Genomic DNA, 20,685 nt, shown 5'->3' with positions numbered 1-20,685 from the left:
GCCAAAACACATAGAAACCCACTCGCTGCTTAAACATTTCTATTGAAGAAGCTGATGTGAGATTAGGGCAGCACTGCCTCCCCCCACCCCTTACTGCGCACAGACCAGACCTTGTTCTCTGCTTTCCTTTAAGCAGAAAGATTAGTTCTAGTGCAGTCCATACAAGAGGAAGCCTGGACTTACTATGCAGGGTGGGGCAAAAGTAGGTTTACAGTTGTGAGTACGTGAAACAGTTTATTCTTATATTATTATTTATTAATTATTCTTATTTTCCATATGAACAACTGACTTCGGTCAGACCTACAAGGTTAATATTTACTATAAAAGATGGTTGTTTTTAACATTATATTATGCTGACTTGGACAAGCTTCTTGATATATGATTCTTGAGGTATTCTATTCATAAGTACTACCACTCTCTGGCAGTGATGGTCTTGGTATATGTTTCTTTAGTAACATCCTAAGTGGACAGCTTGATTTTCCTACCCTCTAACCCCTGTTTATGTACAATCAGGCATCACACATTTTTGTAGTCTATTTAGCTTCTTCCAGAGCACATATATGTGTGAAATAGTTTGGCACATGGCACTGAATACAAGTATTAATTGTTTATGCTTTTTAGGTGCTGCCAATATAACATTGTGAAGGAAAAATGATATAGATGCAAAATGAATACAAATTGTTACGGGGGTAAATGACTGACAGACATGTGTTCTGGAATGGCTAGTTCCAAGTTGAGGTATGTGTTCCTGTCCATGTGGAGATAGAAGCTTACTTTCAAGTAAACATTCTTGCTCTTAGAGACTCTTGAGTTTTGGTTAACATGCGACCTGGAATTCTAACATTTGTACCTCTTGTGTTAAATCATAAAAGCCATTTATATACCACAGACTGAATCTTAATGGGATTGTTTGGTGGTGCTTTACATTTTTTTTCTAATCACAGTCACCAAATTCCCACTCTTGCTGATTCCCTCTCTTGGCAAATGGTCTGGCCTCTGATTTTGAAAAGACCAGAAAGACAGAATTTCACCTTCCTGCTCCTTACCCTACCCCCACCCATTGTTACCCCATGCAGCTTCAAATCTATCTCCATTTATGTCTCTTCTTGTGTCAGTAAAAAGGTGCCTCTGTTTTCATTCAAGGCAAATCCCTTGCACTCGTGTTCTAGATTCCTACACCTCATCATCGGTTATTTTCTGTCACATTTGTCATCTGCTCTTCTCTCCCATCTCTACCATCTCAACTTGTAAGTACCTAAGGCTCTCTCCTAAAACAGGCACATAAAGTTTCTCCCTCCTTGTTGTCCCCTTGTTCCAGCTCTGTCTCTCTGCCTTCTAAGCCAAGCTTCTCAAAGATTCAAATTCTCCCGTCCCTTCCTCACTCTCCCTTTCCCGTTACAATCTTGTTCCTGCTTGCTGTGTTCTTTTAATTTCCAATCTAAGGGGCATTTTCCATTCTCTGCAGAATGACCGCACTGACCATCACCTCATTGAAATGCCTTCCTTCCTTGACTCTCATCATAGCACTGGGTCCCCTCTTCTCTCTGACTCCTCCATCTTCATATCCTTTCCTGGGATCCTTTCTTCACCTGCTCTGTAGATTGAGCTGCAGGGTTTCAACCCTCAGGAGAAGTGTGTGTGTTTTAGAGTTGGACAAGGCCGAACTAAAATCCTAGCTTTGCCACTTACTAGCTATATAAATTGCAAAAGTTATTTCACTTTTCTGTCTCAGTGGTCTCATTGGTTACAGGGGGTAACACTGACCAGACAACACAAATGTTGTGAAGATTAGATGAGTTAATCTGTTTTTTTTTGTTTTTTTTTTGTTTTTTTTTAGTATCACAAGTGGTCCCTGACAGTTATTCTTTAACTGGCGGTTCATTTGCCAAATAGCATTAGTGAAACAGGGAAGATCTGGGCATTGGCTTCAGATGGATCTGGGTTTCTAATTCTCAGAAAGTGTGTTATTTGACAAATTATAACAATCTCACCGAGTATCCATTTCCCTCACCTGTAAAATAAATGTAAGCTTAATGGAAGAATTACATAAAATAATACATGTGAAGGTATATATAGCTCTTGGTAGCTGAGAAGACAGTAAAAAGCATTATTCCTCTATTTTCTTTCTTCTTTCATTCCCAACCTATGTATACCTCAGCAGTCTTGTTATGATAAAGTCCAGGAGGAGGTATCATTTCTTGTTGGGACAGAGGTTCAATTAAATGGAAGTCCCCCATCAGAGTCCAAAAAGACCCAAAATGATTACCTGATACATCTTATTCTTCCTTCATTATATTCTGAGGCAGCAATTGTATCTACAGGCAGGATTGGAAGGTGGCATGTGTTTAGGAGAGACTCAGTAAGCCTCAATCTCGGGAGGGAAGTGAGAGGATCAAGGCCAGTATGGCTCCAGTTAGCATCCCAGATGAGATGTGGGAAGCACAGGTTAGGAATATTCATCAGAGTTGCCAGATTCTGTAATCTTAAAAAATTTACCACAAATTGATGTTTTGTGCCTCAGTGTTGCTTGTTAACCACTAACAACAAAATTCTTAAAATTAAAAAAGACCCTTTTATATATTTTCAGAGGCAGAAAAAAATGGGCAAATTGGCAAGTCCAATCTTAGAAAGGGTAAAATTAAACAGAAAAAGTGAGTAATGGCTGTTCCACAATGAAAATAAACAAACTTTGCAAGGTAGAAGGAAAAGCAGGAAGTACCTGTAATGGGTTAAGTTGTACCTCTCAAAAGGAAATGCCCCTGTGTCAGGCTAACCCCTGGTATCTGTGAATGTGACTTTATTTGGAAATACAGTCTTTAAGAGACTCTATTGAAATGAGATCACCCTGATTTAGGGTGGGCCTTAATCCAAAGACTGGTGTCCTTCTGAGAGAAAGTAAAGTTTGACATATGGAGACACAGGGAAGAAGGTCATGTGACTATGGAGGCAGAGATTGGATTATGCATCTAAAAATCAAGGAACACTAAGGACTGCCAGCAACCACTAGGAGCTACCAGGTAAGCAAGAAGCATGGGGCAGATTTCCCCTGAGATTCCAGAAGGAACTAATCCCTACTGATTCTTTGACTTTGGATTTCTAGCTTCCAATCAGTGATAGAATAAATTTGTTTCAAGCTACCCAGTTTGTGATTTGTTGCATCAGCCTTAGAATTCAATATATCACATTTGGCCCTAAACATAATCCTCAGAATCAAGGGATGATTCCTAGTACTGTCAAATATCTACTGTCTGACTCAAATCCTTATTCCTAGTTACATGCATCTGCCTCCTAAGGTTCTCTACTTGAATGTCCCATGAGTATCTGAAATGCAGTGTGTCTAGAACAGAATTCATCATCTCCCACTTCCTCAGTCTGTTCTTTCTACACCCACAGCCCATGCCAGTTGCCCATGCAGTCACCTGGGAGTCATCTAAGACACCTCATTTACCCAAACATATAAAAGGCAACCACAACGAGCCCTGACAGCTCTGCCTGCTCCTCCCTCTCACATGTGCTTCTTCTCCATCCCCACATTCCCTACTTTTGCTGAAGCCACCTCATAGCTCACTTGGGCTAATGCCATAACCTCCTAACTGGTTTCCCTATCTTCAGGCTGAAGCTCCTTGAATCCATCTCCTACTCTGCTTGCAGATAAAACATTCCAAAATATCCAAAAACATGTCACTTGACCTAATTAAAAATCTCATCTCTTGGTACCCCAATGCTTAAAGGAGCATTATAACATGGTAATTCTGTGAAGCAAAATAACCCCATGTTCCAATAAATTATTAGTGGGAAACACTAATTAAAGTTAAAAGGTTTCTTCAATGCACAAATTCTCAAAATCTTGAATATGTTAATGTGCATCGTGAATCTGCGAGAAGTAACAATAATATGCAGCCTTTCCCAAATATACTGAAACAGGAAACACTTTAATGCTCCTCATGGAACGTCATTCTAAGATAAACTCCAAACACTTTAAAATGGCCTAAACATCTCTTCATGATGTCAACTCTGTTTATCTCTCCCGGGTCATTTCTTGCTGATTTCTCAGGAGTTCTGTGTAGCACAGAACTATTTCCTGTTCTAAGGACAGCCTTCTTCCTCCCGCCCACCTCTGTCGCCCAAGCTTGTCTTTTTCTGAAATACTCTCTCTTCCCGGTGTGTTTGGGGATTTATTCCAATGTCACTCTTCTGTAAGGACTTCGCTGACATACCCCAGACATGGTCCTTGGCAGCAGTAGTACTTCCCATGTATCTGCTCCTTCAAAACCTTGTAAATGTTCTTACTGTGTCATTGTCCTTCGTTTTCTAAACTTGTCTTTCACACCAGTCTCTGAACTCACTACTTGAGGGCATTTTTTTTTCTTTTACTCTGCTATTCCTTTGGCCCATGGCAGACTGTTGAAGGAATAAATGCATATTTCTAAGTTGAAAGTTTCCAACTTTATAATTTCAAGTTCATTGATTTTCTATGTCATCATATCAATGGAAGCCTGTACTATATATCACGGATTTATTAAAATTCATGGGCTTAATAATATATCAGGGCAATACAAATTCTTATTTAGTACATATTTATTTTACATATGATTTTTCAGCTAAAAGTAGAAGTAAAGGCCCAGGTGTTTTAAATTATTTTCAATACATATTAATTTTTTTATTATTTTTGACGTCATACATCATCAAATTTTTGGCACCTGTTATTTCTTTACATGTGAAACCTCTCAGTAATTAGTTGAATAATAAACATATTACATGAATGCAAACTGTAAATTATAAAATGCTTTGTAAATGTTAATTGCCAGATGTTGAATGATACCCCTAACTTCCTGATAATCCAATGGCTTCCTATGTAACTATTACATAATTCTTGTTCAGCAACTTACCCTCATAAGAGTTTTTCTCATTAAAAATGTAAATGTATTTGAGCTAATATTCTCCTTCATGTCATCATATTTTAAATGAGCAAGTTGCAGAAATAAAATACCATATTAATGGACCTCCAAGTGTTTCCCTTCATCTTATTGGATCTATGTATGTGTACTCCATTTGCTCAGGTGAAATTTCACTTATTCATCAGGAATGAAGAGTAGAATAATATATTTCAGGGTCTTCCACAAAGATGATAGAACAAAGACCGTGGCATCTAAGCCTCAATCCAATACTTTCACCTGCTTATCCTTCAGGCTTAGCAAAATCTATAGCATAGAGAAGATGTTTAATACCCATCTATTGGATGAATGAGTGAAAGGTTAAGTAGGTACCTGATTAAAGCATGTAATACTGAGAGACTACCAATGGGCAATAACTAAAGATAAAGCATCCCAACCTCGAGACTGATTTTAAGGTCTCCACCTCCACTGGATGTGAGTTGGCCGTTACTAAGTCTATATGAATTTGTTTCCTTGAAATTAAACCAGAGGTAACAAACAGAGTCACAGAGCTATCTACACCCTGAGAACAACTTACTTAGAATCCCTAGTAAGCACTTAGCCACTGTAGGCTTCTGTTCTTTATCGGTAAAATGACAAGTTTTGACTCTTTGATATGGATATCTGCTCCATCTAGTTAAGGCTCTATACTTCTAAAATTAACTGCAGTGAGAAAATAGGTTAAAAATGTTTTGAAAAAAAAGTTAAAAGTGTTCAATACATGTGCAACATGAGTGAAAAAGGTCAATGAGGGAAAGATAACATCTGGTCAAGAGCTTCTAAAATTATCCATCATTCATCTGAAACTTCCCTGGCTTTTAAAGATTCTTTCTTAGGAGCTGCCTATCATTTGCCAACCATATTAAAAACGTCCTTATATAATATACTGTAATATTGGTCACCAACCTCAAAAACTCACTTTCTATATTTATGGCTGGCAGGTATATAACAAAGAGCCCATGTCATTAATGATATCTTTAGTTATCTTTTAGTTCACAGTTTTCCATGCTTTATTAATGGCATAACACATTAATTCTTCTTTCAGGAGTGACCTTTACAACACCATTAATGCTCACAGCTCTTATTCAACTACATTATTACTCATTATAGTTTCAGCTTTCAACATCTGCCATTTGTTGAAAAGAGAAAAGCAAATTGTAACGCCTTCAACTCCTTGGAAAATATGAGGAATATGTGTGTGGTGAAGGGATGTTTCAAGGAACAAAATAAGAGAAGTTTTAGTAGTGGAGAAAGTCAGATGACAAATATTATTAAATATATACTTGTCTTTCTAAAATATTTTCTCATACTTAATCTTTGGAATGCTAATTTATAAAATCCTCATATGAAAAAATGCAACTGCATTAGTCATTTCATTAGTTTAATATTCTAGTTCTAATGACATTACAAAAGTAACTCATATACCAACATGGTGATATTTATAAGCCTTCATGTCTATTATGGAAATAAATCATTCTTGCCAAGTAAAGTATTTTTTTCTTTTACCAACTTAGGACATGAAAGCAAGTCTTTATCTTGGTGTCCATTTAGGATGTTGATCAGAGTGACTGAGAGTTTGACCATAACAGAATGGTGCATAATAATAAAAAGCATACATACACCCAACCTTTTTCAGACTTCTCAGAATTTAAGTTTTCATTGTTTCTCTTCTTATTGCTGCCCCACTGCCCCATCCTGACTTTCCCTTGGCAAATAATCTGGAATTCTACTTTGTGAAGATGGAAGCAATTGAAATACATCCCTTCAGCTTTCTTTCTATCTATCCCACAATTTCTTCATAACATTACTTCTTTTTTTCTTTATTTCCTTCAGTCTTAGAAAAAACAATGGACTTTTCTCCTTTCCAAAGTTAATCCTTTCTCCTTATCTCTTCTTGTTGCACAATCAGTGATACATTCTTTTATATCTATACATCTCTCCAATTCTTATTCCCTTTGAAAAATAATACGATTTTTCTATTCTAAAACCTATCACTACTCAACCTTCTCAAAATAACTTTTCAACATCAAGCTTACAGAGACTGGTCTATATATCAACTGCTCTTTTTCCCCTCATATTCTTCAAATAGTTGTAATTGGAATTCTGCTAAACCCTGTACTAACCCCTCTCTGAGTCTACCTACCCATGAGCTCCAACTAAATCCTAATGTTTTTATTCTTCATGTTCTTTAACTTTTTTGCCCCATTCAGTTTTAGCTCTGATCGCTTTCTACTACACCCTCGTTCTATACCTAGCCAAATTAATATGTTTCTTAAAAGTGTACTATTTTACTGTGGTTTTTTGTTTGTTTGTTTTTTTGTGTTTTCTTTTTTACAGTCTAAAATGTCTAGTGCTATAACTCTTCTTCAAGGCTCCATTTGAAATAGATTATCCCCAGCTTAGCCTCCCTTGATCCTTCCTAAATAGAATTCAACATTCTCCTCTATATGACCAAAGGTTCATATCGTATCCGTGTTCTGGAATATTACTTACTATGGCTGACTTATGCTGTAAGATGACTTTTCCCCCAACTAAACCCTGAGCTCCTTGAGAATTGGTCTGTGCTAGCCTCCTCATAACTGTATACAAATGACAAACATTTTAATAAATGTGGGAATAATTAAGTGCTGTCTAATTTAGGTTACTAAAATACAAACTATTAAAAATTTTAAAAGCTTATAGAAGCATTTCTTTTTTAAAAATTAAATCTTCATTGTTGAAAGTATTACACATGAGAAACATTTTCTAGTGTTTGGCTACTCTACTGAAATGACAATTTGGGAGAAATGAAGCTATCAATTTTTTATAATACTTTTGATATATTCAGGTAAATTTCAAGTGGTGTGGAACTAAACAAACTTCACATCCTGATGGTTGACTGCTCAACCAGGCAGAAGGTATTTCATTATGATGTATACTTTGTACACATCACAAAACATAAAAATAAATTTCGGTGATGGAAAAAGCAAGCCATCTGACGACAGCATTCTGGAACCACTGCTCTCTGTGATTAGACTTAGGCCTCTTTTATATAAACTTAAGAACATCAATTATAGCAACAAACATAAGCAGCTCAATTTGACTTTCAGGGGGACATTATAACTTGGAGTTGAGTTATAAATTCCAATTGCATGTTAAAACAGACCCATGAGGCCCATCAAATTGGAACTCTCATATGGAACTAAAGCCATGCACAGGGTATGCGTGATTTGCCATTAAAAGATGATTTCATTCAATTGCCATAAAACAGAAAATCAGCAATAACAAAAGAAACAGAACTTACCTATTGTGCTAACTCTGGCTGAAGGACTAGCTAATGATGCTGGGACAGAGGCTTTGAGGGGGCCCGCCCCACTGCTTATTCTCAGAGCTGGCATATGGGGAGAGGTGGGTGATGTGGGTGATTTGCCATCAGAGGTCTTGGGTTTAGCTGATAGGTTCAGTGGCTGTGCCACTTCATCCTGCAATGATCATTAGAACATGAGCTGTGATAAGGAAAAGCTGATTACAAATGCCTAGAAAAACACAGGTATAGTGCCTGTCCTTTCCCATCAAGTTACTCTACAAATCAGTGATCTTAGCATTCAATCTGAACATTACGAATGTTTGGTCAGCTGTCAAAAACATCACTGTGAACTACATATTATGAAACACCTTTTGTATTAGATTAAGTACATGTACACTCGACTATCCAGAAAGCACATAACTGATGTCACCTGTAAGAAATATTCTGAAAGAGCTATTATTTGTACTATTCATTTTTATTGAGACAATACATTGTTCATATAAAATTATGATGTAGATAGCTTTTATCCAACCTCCAAAGAATAGGGTTTGAGTCCCAAGCATCTTTGTAGCCTGGTGCTTAGGTAGAGATCCTGGAACATCCATGATGGAGGAGTGAAATGGTGTGTAGCTCTGATCAGAACTGCTCCCCAAATTAAATACAAAAAAGAAGAAAACTTTCTAACTGTTAGAAAATAACCCCTTTTCTTAAGTTTCATAGGAGCACTTTTGGGTTTAGTAAAAAACTGAAACAATAAAATTAGCATTATATTAATATGTACTATTTATGTGCAACAATGTTCTAAACACTTAACATTACATTTTTTAAAATCCAAATTTGTTTTACATATTTTCCTTACAGTGCACTACATGGTGGTATAAAGATTTGTATGTGGTCAGTTCAGCAGGTATGGTGATTTCCAATTGTTCTATGCTTGCACAGGTCAAGTTTACATAGTTCATATTTTATTTTATAACTATCCATATTAGCCCTTATGAATACAATTATCACTCAAATTTTTATTGCAATATATAAGAATCAGACATTACATCACTTTTTTCATTACAAACAAAAAGTTATTACTTTTCTGTGCTCTAAAATTAAAATACCACATAATTTGCTTGTATTTTATTGTTTAAATTACATCCAATTTTACATAGTATTATTGTAGAATAAAAATATAGCTTCCTCCCTGGACAGGTGGCTCTGTTGGTTGGAGCATTGTTGTGTACACCAAAAAGGTTGCAGGTTCCATCCCCAGTTAGGGTGCATATGGGAGGCAATGAATCAATGTTTCTCTCACATCAATTTTTTTTCTCTCTCTCTATATATATAAATAAAAAAATGCATATCATTGGGTGAGGATTTAAAAAATATATACATATATATAGTTTCCAGTTAGCTACTGTTTAATCTTCGTGAGTTAAGTACATAAAATATCTACCAGTAGTAGCAGAACAACTTGTCGAAAGTGGAACAGTTTAGAATCAAATGGTGTGAAGTGGTGACATGGAAACCTGTTAATAAACATGTTAATTAATGCATACAAAATTTTATGTATATATTTACTAAAAAACACTGAAACAAGGCACTTTATAAAAATGGTAAAATGGTGTAATATAACATCTATTTTAAATTTATATTTTAAAGTGGTTTATTGTTAGATTTTATTGTTAGCTGCACTTATGAAACCCATGAACAGGCTAGGGAAAATGGCTAACATTTTTTTTTCCAATTCTATTTTCTGTTTCAGAGAAACGAATAGTTACCTGAAAATCCATCAGATAATTCCATGGCAATCTGGGATCATGTTAGATGCATAATATGTTAATGACCATTATACAAAATTTATATGGATTCATAGAATTTTGGAAAAAAGTGAAGTAAGATAATTCCGTGACTGGCTTAATATATATTTTTGAAAAAGTTACTTTAGCTTTTTTAAAAGTACCATGGCAAAATCACCCCTCCATTTATTTAGTTGGGCTGGTCAGCCAAAATCCATATATACGATCCTATGGTTGACAGAAATCCAGGGGTACTGTTTCCCTTTTTTACTCTACTCCAGTATGAATGACTATGTCTCAAAATGTGGTCTGTGGACTAGCACCACCAGCACCACCTGGGAACTTGTTAGAAAGGCAAATTCTTTATCCTTAGAAACTTTGAAGGTGGGTTCCACCAATCTGTGTTTTAACAAGCATTCCCAGGTGATTCTGATGCACACTAATGTTTGAGTGACACTGCCTTATATAATATACAGGGAGATTATTAAAATATATGCATATTGGCTTCAAATCCCTTTAAAAAACTTCCTCAATATAAGGAGGTGACATTAAAAATGATGTAATAGTAGCTCAATCCTTAATTTTTTTATCAGAGCATCGCATTATATGCTAATAATAATAAATAAAAATATGCATGTGCATAATAAAATAAATGCTATTGAGATTCAGTGAGCCAATAAGGACTAGATTTCACATTTTCTCCCTGATATTCTGCCAAAATATCCTGTCATAAGGGAACTGCATTGACTGTTCACTATGCAGCTGTAAATAGTCGAGGCACTTTTCCCCCATCAAACATCACACCTGCTCACTACCTTCTGTGTGAAACCACTAGCTTTTGTCATGACAGTCTGAAAACTTCCCCTGACAGCATCACAACTCTTGCAGAAGTTTTAAGGGGATGCTTAGAGGAACTGAAGGTGGCTGTTCCACTTGACTGTGCAGAAAGAAAAGAGAGGAGCGAGTATGTTCGCAGAGTTGCCACAGAGATTTACCAGCTCAGTGGAAATGGTGAGTGTGTGTAGAGAGAGGACGGTGGTGTCCTGAAGATGATGCAGATGTGGTGCTGGTGGGGTGAAAGGTCACTGGCTGTGCTTTAAGCACTAAGAACTATTACATGAGCATGCTGAAAAAGGACTACCCAAAGCAATGATCAGAGCAAGAGATCCACTGGAATTCTTAATATTCTCCTCCATTCAAGCCAGCATGAAGTCTGAAATCCAAAAAGGGCAAAGCCCTAAGGACATAATAGAGGTTGACAGGTCCAAAGTGGACAGAAATGTCATTCATAATTGCCCTTTCATTCTCTTTCTTTGTGTGACCGGCTATGGTATATTAATAAGAACCTGCATGCTTGATCCTTATACTGGTAGCTATAAAAATAATTTTGACCCATTATATAATATTTCACAAATTGATTCTTGTAATAATTTATAACAGAGCTACTAAATACCTATTATTTATGAAGAAGTAGTTTACCTTTTTTTATTAATTATTTTTTACTTGACTAGATAAAAATTAAAAGACCCTAACTATGAAATGGAAGTGGACTATTCATTTATGAGATGTAGCCTCCTAATTATGAATAAGCACAATAAGTGCCAAATGTAAGACTTTTTCTACCTTGTTTATTATTTTCAATGTCTCATTTAGGAGAAAATTTAAAGCTTAGCATGATTAGCCTATAGTTTAACATATAAAGTATAGATTTAAAAATTAAGATATATAATCCTATGTAATAAAAGGCTAATATGCAAATAGACTGAACAGTGGAACAACTGGAACAACCAAACTCCCAAAAAACCGGTCGCTATGATGTATGCTGAACACCAGGGGGCGTGCGCAGAACATGACGGGTGTTGGCCCCGGCAGGATGGTGGAGCAGGTGAGTGGGGGCGCCAGACCAAGGCAGGGTGCCAGTCACTGTCATTGGGGCGAACCTCTGGTGGTTATTGAAAATTCTTTGTTCCCATGCACTGCAATCCCACCCGGCGATCACACCTACAGTCGGCATCAGCCCCGCTCGCACCCGCCACCAGTGCCCGAGCCACCACTCACACCCACTGCCCAGTGCCGGCCCCGCTTACACCCACAACGGGCACTGAAGCCACTGCTCGCACCTGCTGCAGGTGCCCAGAGCCTGTCCCAATCGCTCAGTGCCATCAGCGGGTGCAAGTGGTGGCTGCAGGCCCTGATTGGCCCTGAGGGCTTCTCCCTCCTCCTGAGGGGCTATCAGGGTAGCAGCCACCACTTGTACCTGCTGATGGCGCCAGCCCCACTCACACCTGCTGCTGGCACTGGCCCCAGTGGCTCCGTACCGTCAGTGGGTGTGAGCGGGGGCGGAGGGGGGGTGAAGGGGTAGCGGGAGTGGGCTGCCAGCAGACAGGGGACCAGAGGCCACAGCAAGAGGGGCTGGGCAGAGCCATGGAGGATGGGCCGAGACCTGTCCCTGTGCCTAGCTCAGCATCACGGCCCACAGTTCCTTTCAAGGTGCACGAATTCATGCACTGGGCCCTTAGTTTACATATAAACAAACATAAGTAATTTTCAAGGTCAAGAAAGCACTGGAAAAGATAGCATTTCCATCAAGTTCAGCATCAAGCAGTGAAGAAAACAATTTTCTCTTAATTACTGGTCCAATTGTTAAATTACGTTGTCATTTCAAACTTTTTTAAAAATTTGTATTTTTATTTATTTCAGAGAAGAAGGGAGAGGGAGAGATAGAAACATCAATGATGAGAGGGACTCACTGGCTGACTCCTGCATGCCCCCTACTGGGGATAAAACCTGAAACCTGGGCATGTGCCCTTGACTGGAATCCAACCTGGGCCCTGGAGTCTGCAGGCCAACACTCTATACACTGAGCCAAGCCAACTAGGGCTGTCAGTTCCAACTTTTGAAAATAGAATATATCATATGTATTTAATTTATATACAAAGTGATAGATAAAAAGAATCTTATGGGTCTGTTGAATAGCTCCAAACGTGTATGTGATAAATATAGAGCAAACATATGTAAGTTAAGGTAAGCACTAATAGAAGGCTATTATTTACATTCATAGAATTATAATTATTTCAAGTCAATCATTTATTTAATTTTCAATACTATGAAGTAATTAATAAACCAAGAAAGGAAACTAAGGTTCAGAAAGTTTTAATGAACCTTGGTTTGTGGACTCAACATACAATATTCTTCATTTACATGACAAATTAAAATTACATTTAAAAAGATGTTAATATAATTTAAAAGATGGAATATAATTTCTGAAATCCAGGCTTAGCCATAATAATACTACCATATAATAAGCCACATAATGGTCAATAAACATGCAATAATAAAATAAACTAATACACACATTTGCTACATTATACATTCGTTTAAAAGTTGAGGCACACATCACTGACTTATTTTGTTGATGTTTTTATGCGTATCTGTTTCTCACACTATATAGCACTGAACATTTTCTTCCTTTATACTAAAGAGTTAACTTAGACAATTATTTTGAGAGAAAATATCAAGGGTTTGTGTACAATATGCCAGAAATATAGCAATTCATACAATAATGTATAAGAGAATACTATTTTGTACATCCTCATACAAGTTTTAGGAATCTATTCATGCTATAGCTTCTTCCAATAAAGCTTTGCTAATCTTAGTTGTCTGGGATAGAATGCAAAGCACGTACAACCCAAACAAACATAATGGTTCAGGCATGTTCCATTTACTTAGAACTAATATAACTTGTCTGAAAGCAAACACTTCACTTAATATCAGCTTGTGGTCACAACATAAAAACATCATGAAGTTCCTAATTAAATTGTATCCCAGCCAATGAAAATCCCCACATATATAAATAATAAATTAAATAACGAAATACCTTTGACGCAAATATAGAACCTTACATGCACTGGAGAAATACCAATTGTCATCATGGATGCAGAGATTATTCCATGTAAAATATAAAGTTAAATATATTTCATTTAGATGGTTTTCAAAAAATAAGTTTATTATAGAAAAAAATTGTTACTCTAACATCTATATACTAGAGGGCCGGTACACAAAATTCGTGCATGGGGGTGTGTGTCCCTCAGCCCAGCCTGTACCCTCTCCAATCTGGGACCCTTTGAGGGATGTGCAACTGCCCGTTTAGGCCCGATCCCAGTAGGATCGGGCCTAAACGGGCAGTCGGACATCCCTCTTACAATCCAGCACTGCTGGCTCCCAACTGCTCACCTGCCTGCCTGCCTTCCTGATTGCCCCTAACCACTTCTGCCTGCCAGTATGATCACCCCCTAACCATTCCCTTGACAGCCTGATTGATGCCTAATTGCTCCCCTATCAGCCTGTTTGCCCCTAACTGCTCTCCCCTGCAGGCCTGGGTCCTCCTGCAACTGATCTTCCGTGAAGGCCCAGTAGCTCCCAATTTCCCTCCTCTGCTGGCCTGGTCACCCCTAACTACCTTCCCCTGCAGGCTTGATTGCCCCCAACTGTCCTCCCCTGCTGATGATCTTGTGGTGGCCATCTGGTGTCCACATGGGGGCAGCCATCTTTGACCACATGGGGGCAGCCATCTTGTGTGTTGGAGTGATGGTCAATTTGCATATTACTTTTTATTAGATAGGATAGAGGCCTGATACATGGGTGGGGGCCAGCTGGTTTGCCCTGAAGGGTGTCCTGGATCAGAGTGGGGGTTCCATTGGGGCATGGGGCGGCCTGGGCGAGGGACCTGTGGTGGTTTGCAGACCGGCCATGCCCTCTGGTGACCCAAGCGGAGACCCTGGTATCTGGGATTTATTTATCTTCTACAATTGAAACTTTGTAGCTGTGAGTGGAGCTAAGCCTCCTGCTCGCTCCGTGGCCACAGCCATTTTTGTTGGGATTTATTTATCTTCTATAATTGAAACTTTGTAGCGGAGGCCAAGGCAGGCCAGGGCTGCAGAAGCTTGGCTTCCTCTGTCGTCGGGGGCAACCTAAGCCTCCTGCTCTCTCCAGCTCTGTGGCTGCTGCCATTTTTGTTGGGATTTATTTATCTTCTGTTATTGAAACTTTGTAACCTTGAGTGGAGGCCTGGGCCCACCAGTGTGTGCGGAAAGCTTGGCTTCCTCCATTGCTGGGGAAACCTAAGCCACCTGCTCGCTCCGTGGCCGCTGCCATCTTGGTTGGGTTAATTTGCATACTCGCTCCTGATTGGCTGGTGGGCATGGCTTGTGGGTGTAGCTGAGTGATGGTTAATTTGCATATTACTCTTTTATTAGATAAGATATAAAAGCCTAAGCGCTGGCTGACTGGTCAGTAGCTATGACATGCACTAACCACCAGAGGGCAGACGCTCAATGCAGGAGCTGCCGAGCTGTGGTGACTTAGCAGCGGTGGTTCTCATGTGATGCACCAGGAACCAGAGAGGAGGGAGCCCAATTCCGGGGTGTGTCACCCTAGAACCACCCTCCTGCAATCTGGGACCCCTTGGGGGATGTTGGAGAGCCGGTTTCGCCCTGATCCCTGCAGGCCAGGTGAGGGACCCCATCGGTGCACAAATCCGTGCACCAGGCTTCTAGTAACTGTATAATATTCATGATTTTATAATGCACAAAGACCAAACACATTCTGATGTTTGATTTCTATAAGAAATCAAATAATTATAAAAGAAAACTCATTCTCCAGAATCCTGGAGGGTTATATCTCTCTTATTACTCCTTAGCATTTATTCACATCTTCAATAAGGACTTTTATTTTATTCTTTTTAATATATTTTATTGATTTTTTACAGAGAGGAAGAGAGAGGGATAGAAAGTTAGAAACATCGATGAGAGAGAGACATCAATCAGCTTCCTCCTGCACACCCCCTACCGGGGATGTGCCTGCAACCCAGGTACATGCCCTTGACTGGAATCGAACCTGGGACCCTTCAGTCCGCAGGCCGACGCTCTATCCACTGAGCCAAACCGGTTAGGGCGTCACTAAGGAATTTTAATAAGGATGTTAGTATCCTAAAGAAGTCTACTTCTTTCTTTCTATTTGCATCCTTGATGTTCACAGTATGGAAATATGCTCACATGTGGACCTCAGACCACAAGATAAGATGGACCACTAAGAACGTGCAAATGATTGTGCCCTCCAGAAAAAGCATTCATCTCTTATTGATTCATTCTCAGTATCTACTTGATGATCTAGTTTATGGCATATCACAGTTGTCTCAAAATTCTACTTCCTTAAATATTTACCTAAATGACTCATTGAGAATGAAACACTTATTTGGTAGTTAACAAATGTATAGCACTCTAATGGCCATGGACGAGACCATATACACTTATTCAAGCATCCATCCATCCATTCATTATCCTATCTAATAAAGAGGGAATATGCTAATTGATCATCATGCCTTCACAAGATGGCTACACCCACAGCCAATAAAGAAGGAATATGCTAATTGACTGTCACACCCTCACAAGATGGCTGTGCCCACAGCCACAAGATGGCGGGCCCAGTCCCCTCAGCCCTGCCTCATCCAGCCTCAGTCCCCCAGTCCCCTCAGCCCTGCCTCATCCAGCCTCAGTTCCCCGTCCCCTCAGCCCCACCTCATCCAGCCGGAGTCCCCCACTCCCCTCAGCCCCGCCTCATCCAGCCTCAGTCCCCCAGTGCCCCCAGCCCTACCTCACCCAGTCCCCGCAGCATCCAACCTCATCCAGCCTCAGTCCCCCAGTCCCCTCAGCCCCGCCTCATCCAGCAGCAGTCCCCCAGTCCCCTCAGCCCTGCAGGAAAAGGCAGTTGGGGGCAATCAGGCCTACAGGAGAGGGCAGTTGGAGGTGATCAGGCCGGCAGGGGAGGGCAGTTGGGGATGATCATGCCAGCAGGGGAGCAGTTAGGCGTTAATCAGGCCAGCAGGGGAGCAGTTAGGGGGCTATCAGGCTGGCAGGCACAGTGGTTAGGGGCAATCAGGCAGGCAAACAGGTGAGTGGTTAGAAGCCAGCAGTCCCGGATTGTGAGAGGGATGTCCCAGATTGGAAAGGGTGCAGGCTGGGCTGAGGGACACCCCCCGTGTGCATGAATTTTGTGTACTTGTTCTCTAGTTTATTGACTAAAATTTCAACAATTTATTAATGGCTGTTATATGTCAAACGTTAGAAAAACACAAGTGACCTGACATCTAGGCATGTGGCTTTGAGACTTTTGTTTTGTGTGGTCAGTAATAAAGGAGAAAAAAAAAAAAAAAGCATTTCCTTTCTATTTGAGACCTAGGTGTAAACATATGTAGAATTGCATCTTATTTAAGCTGAATTCTTTGAGGACAGGCTGTCTATGCATTTAATATATTATTTCATTTATAAATATGCTTTGATTCTTTAATAGCCATATGGCAATTGAAATATATATATATATACATACATATATCTATATCTATACATATGTCTATATCTATACATATCTCTTTCTATTTCTATCTCTATCTCTACCTATACTTATACCTATACTTATATATAATTTTAGGCTTTCCCTCTGCATAATTTAAAAACTGTAATTGTCCTCATATTTATCATAAGCAGTCATGTGAAGTAAGTAGCAAGACTAACATATGGGCAAGAGTAAGAGCATTCATGAAACATGTTGCAAAATTAATCACGCTGCGCTATTATCCTCTCTGATGAAATAATCGTGTTAAATTAAGTAGGGAAGTCACATGACAAGCTGAATGCATCCTGCTTACTAATGCCACCCCTCTCCTCCCTAGCTTGTGGTCACATTCATCTTTCCTCTTTCTTCTGCTATTCCTGTTGCTCACTGTGGGCACTCTCTCTCACCTTTCCCACCCAAATAGGACATTTCTTTCCACAGTTCAGGAGAGGCTTACTAAAGAGAAAAACAAGCACAACAGAAATATAAAGAGGAACTTCAAAAAGTTTGCCTGATCTTTCCTTCATGCAGAACTTAGATGAGAAAAGGTTTACATTTATGTGCAAGGGTTAATTAAATAAATGTAATATAAAAATCACGTTAATGATTGTATTTATTATTTTTTTAGCCCCTGAAGAATTAGAAATCCTGCTCATGTGGTCACCCCAACTCCATACTTAATTAGTAGGTTCCTGTTACCTAAAAAATAAAGTCTGTCATCTTACAGAGCAGAGTCCTGCAGGCCCTTCCATGACCACAAGCTTGCTTTCAAACTTAGAGACTGCAAGATGCCTTGCCAAGCAGGCCAAGAGAGCTCCAGGGGTTCTTCCACAAGTAAGCTTCCGTGGTGTTAATGCTCTCATACTGGATTGCCATTTAAATGCAAGCCTTACATTATTTAGCTGAGGTTGATACGTTCTAGCTTCACTTTTGGCTTCCTCATTTTGCCATTTGATACTTTTGCTTAATATACACCTACTTCTTTTAAAAATGGATTCCAGTAGTGTAGTTGGGGGACATTTGCTTCATTACTTTTCCATTTAAATTGTTGGCCCATTTAATCGAAATGAAGTCAAATAGTATTCATCATTTAATTTGTGGTATAAAATACCCCCTTGTTCCTTTTCGGTTAATACTTTAATAGAGTATTTTCTTTGTTTTCTGACTTGGTTGATTTAATGCCCCAAAACTGTAAATTATATCCACATTTATACACATATATGTTTAAAAACAAATAGTGGAAAGAATAAAAAACCCGGCTTCTGGGATATCATAATATTTCACATTCATTTTTTTAATTTAAAAATTGCTTTAAGCCTGGCTGGTGTAGCTCAGGAGCCAAAAAGCCACCAGTTTGATTCCTGGTCAGGGCACATGCCTGGGTTGCAGGCTCAATCCCCATTAGGGAGCATGCAGGAGGCAGCTGATTGATAAATGTTTCTCTCTCATTGATGTTTCTATCTCTCTATCCCTCTCCCTTCCTCTTTCTCTAAAAAATTATATGTCTATATATATAAAAGCCTAAGCAACTGTCTGACAGTTCGACTGTTCGCCTGGTAGCTATGACACACAGTGACCACCAGGGGGCAAATGCTCCAACCAGTAGAGGAGGGAGCCTGATTCCTCGAAGAATTGGCTGTGGATTAGGTTGCTGCTGGGGCACTGTCAGTCCCGAACCTGCTTCCCCTGAACCCAGGACCCAGAGAGGAGGGAGCCCGATTATGAGGTGTGTCACCCAAGAACCGCCCTCTCGCAATCCAGGACCCCTTGGGGGATGTCAGAGAGCCGGTTTTGGATGGGGCCAAAACAGGCCTGGTGCACGGATTCATGCACCAGTCAGGTCTCTCAGCCTGGCCTGTGGGGATCAGGCCGAAACCGGCTCTCTGACATCCCCCGAGGGGTCCCAGATTGTGAGAGGGCACAGGCCAGGCTGAGGGACCCCACTGGTGCATGAATCTGTGCACTGGGCCTCTAGTATACACACACACACACACATATATATATTTACAATTGCTTTGAAATACCTAAACCAAAGTTCCTCTGTGCTGGCTAGACTCCAAGATGATCCTGATAATTCTTGTCTTGCCTCTGGGTGTTTATGTCCCTGTGTATTCTTCTCCCACAATGAATAAGGCTGATCTACCTAACTAAGAGATACTGCAGAAATGACTGACTCAGGATGCTACGTCATAAAAGACTGTAGCTTATACCTTCCTCTTTCTTGGATTACTTGGTTCCAGGACAAAGTTTCTCAACCTTGGTAGTGTTAACATTTTGGGATGAACAATTCTTTATTGGGAGTGAATGTCCTATGTACTGCAGGAGGTTTTGCAGTATCCTTGGCCCCTACCACTGGATGCTTGTAGCACTCCTGCCTAGTTTCAGCAACCCACAATATCTCCAGACATTGCCAAATGTTTCCTGGGGGACAAAATCACCCATAGGAGGCAGCTAGCTGCCATGTCACAAGGACACTCAAGCGGCCCATGGAGACATCTACCTGGATGGAACTGAGGCCTCTTGCCAACAACTAGCCCTATCCTGTTAGGTGTGTGAGTCTGAATGAGTCACTTCGGAAGTAGATAAACCAGCACCAGTCAAGCTTTCAAGGGGCAGCAACCCGAGTTAACAATTTGATTGCAACCATGAAACTCTGAGCCAAATCTACCCAGGGAAACTGCGCTCAGATTTCTGACCCACAGAAACTGTGTGAGATAAGTGTCCATGGTCTAAAGTACTAAATATGGGGGTATTTTGGTAGGCAGTGATAGCTAATGCATCTCCAATGAAGTAAGTGTAGTCAGTGTAGTCAGTATTCACTTAAGTTTATACATGACTCCAAAGCATTTTTTTTTTTTACCGTGAACTCATTTTGATTTCTAGAAAAATTCTTGTTTCTCATTCTTTAACCATACATGTGAATACATTTCATGAATCTCCCTCAGTTTTACTTGTTTACTTTGCAGATCTAGATGTCACTCCTTTTTTACCTTTTCCTTTAATATTTTCTCTCTTTTTAAAACACATCTAACTTAGCTTCTAAGACTTTACTTTTAGATTAACTTTCTACCTAACCTCTACTGTTAGTTTCAAAATGTTCTAAAAACATACTTTATAAATACAGTTTCCACATATTAGAAGAATATCACATAAAAAGATCTTTAGCTCAAATACCAAATAAAAATCCACTCACAGAAATTCTCGGGGCAAATTTTTAAACTTTTTTTGAGAATGGTAAGAATGGAGAGAATACAAGTACCAACAAATAATATTTAATGAGAGCAGTTAT

General features: G+C 39.4%; 1 protein-coding gene across 1 annotated transcript in view; it reads right to left on the bottom strand.

Moving 5' to 3' along the window:
• SOX5 (SRY-box transcription factor 5) overlaps positions 1–20,685 on the bottom strand; it is a 403,151-nt gene that overhangs the window by 33,386 nt on the left and 349,080 nt on the right. Inside the window, exon 10 of the mRNA XM_080660592.1 lies at positions 8,218–8,395. Within this exon, the coding sequence (XP_080516718.1) occupies positions 8,218–8,395 (178 nt within the window). The remainder of the gene's footprint in view (positions 1–8,217; positions 8,396–20,685) is intronic.

The sequence above is a fragment of the Plecotus auritus genome, assembly GCF_963455305.1.
Source record: "Plecotus auritus genome assembly, chromosome: 3".
Classification (NCBI taxonomy): domain Eukaryota; kingdom Metazoa; phylum Chordata; class Mammalia; order Chiroptera; family Vespertilionidae; genus Plecotus; species Plecotus auritus.
Note: the sequence above shows the minus strand (reverse complement) of the source record. Positions and strands in the feature narration are given on the sequence as shown.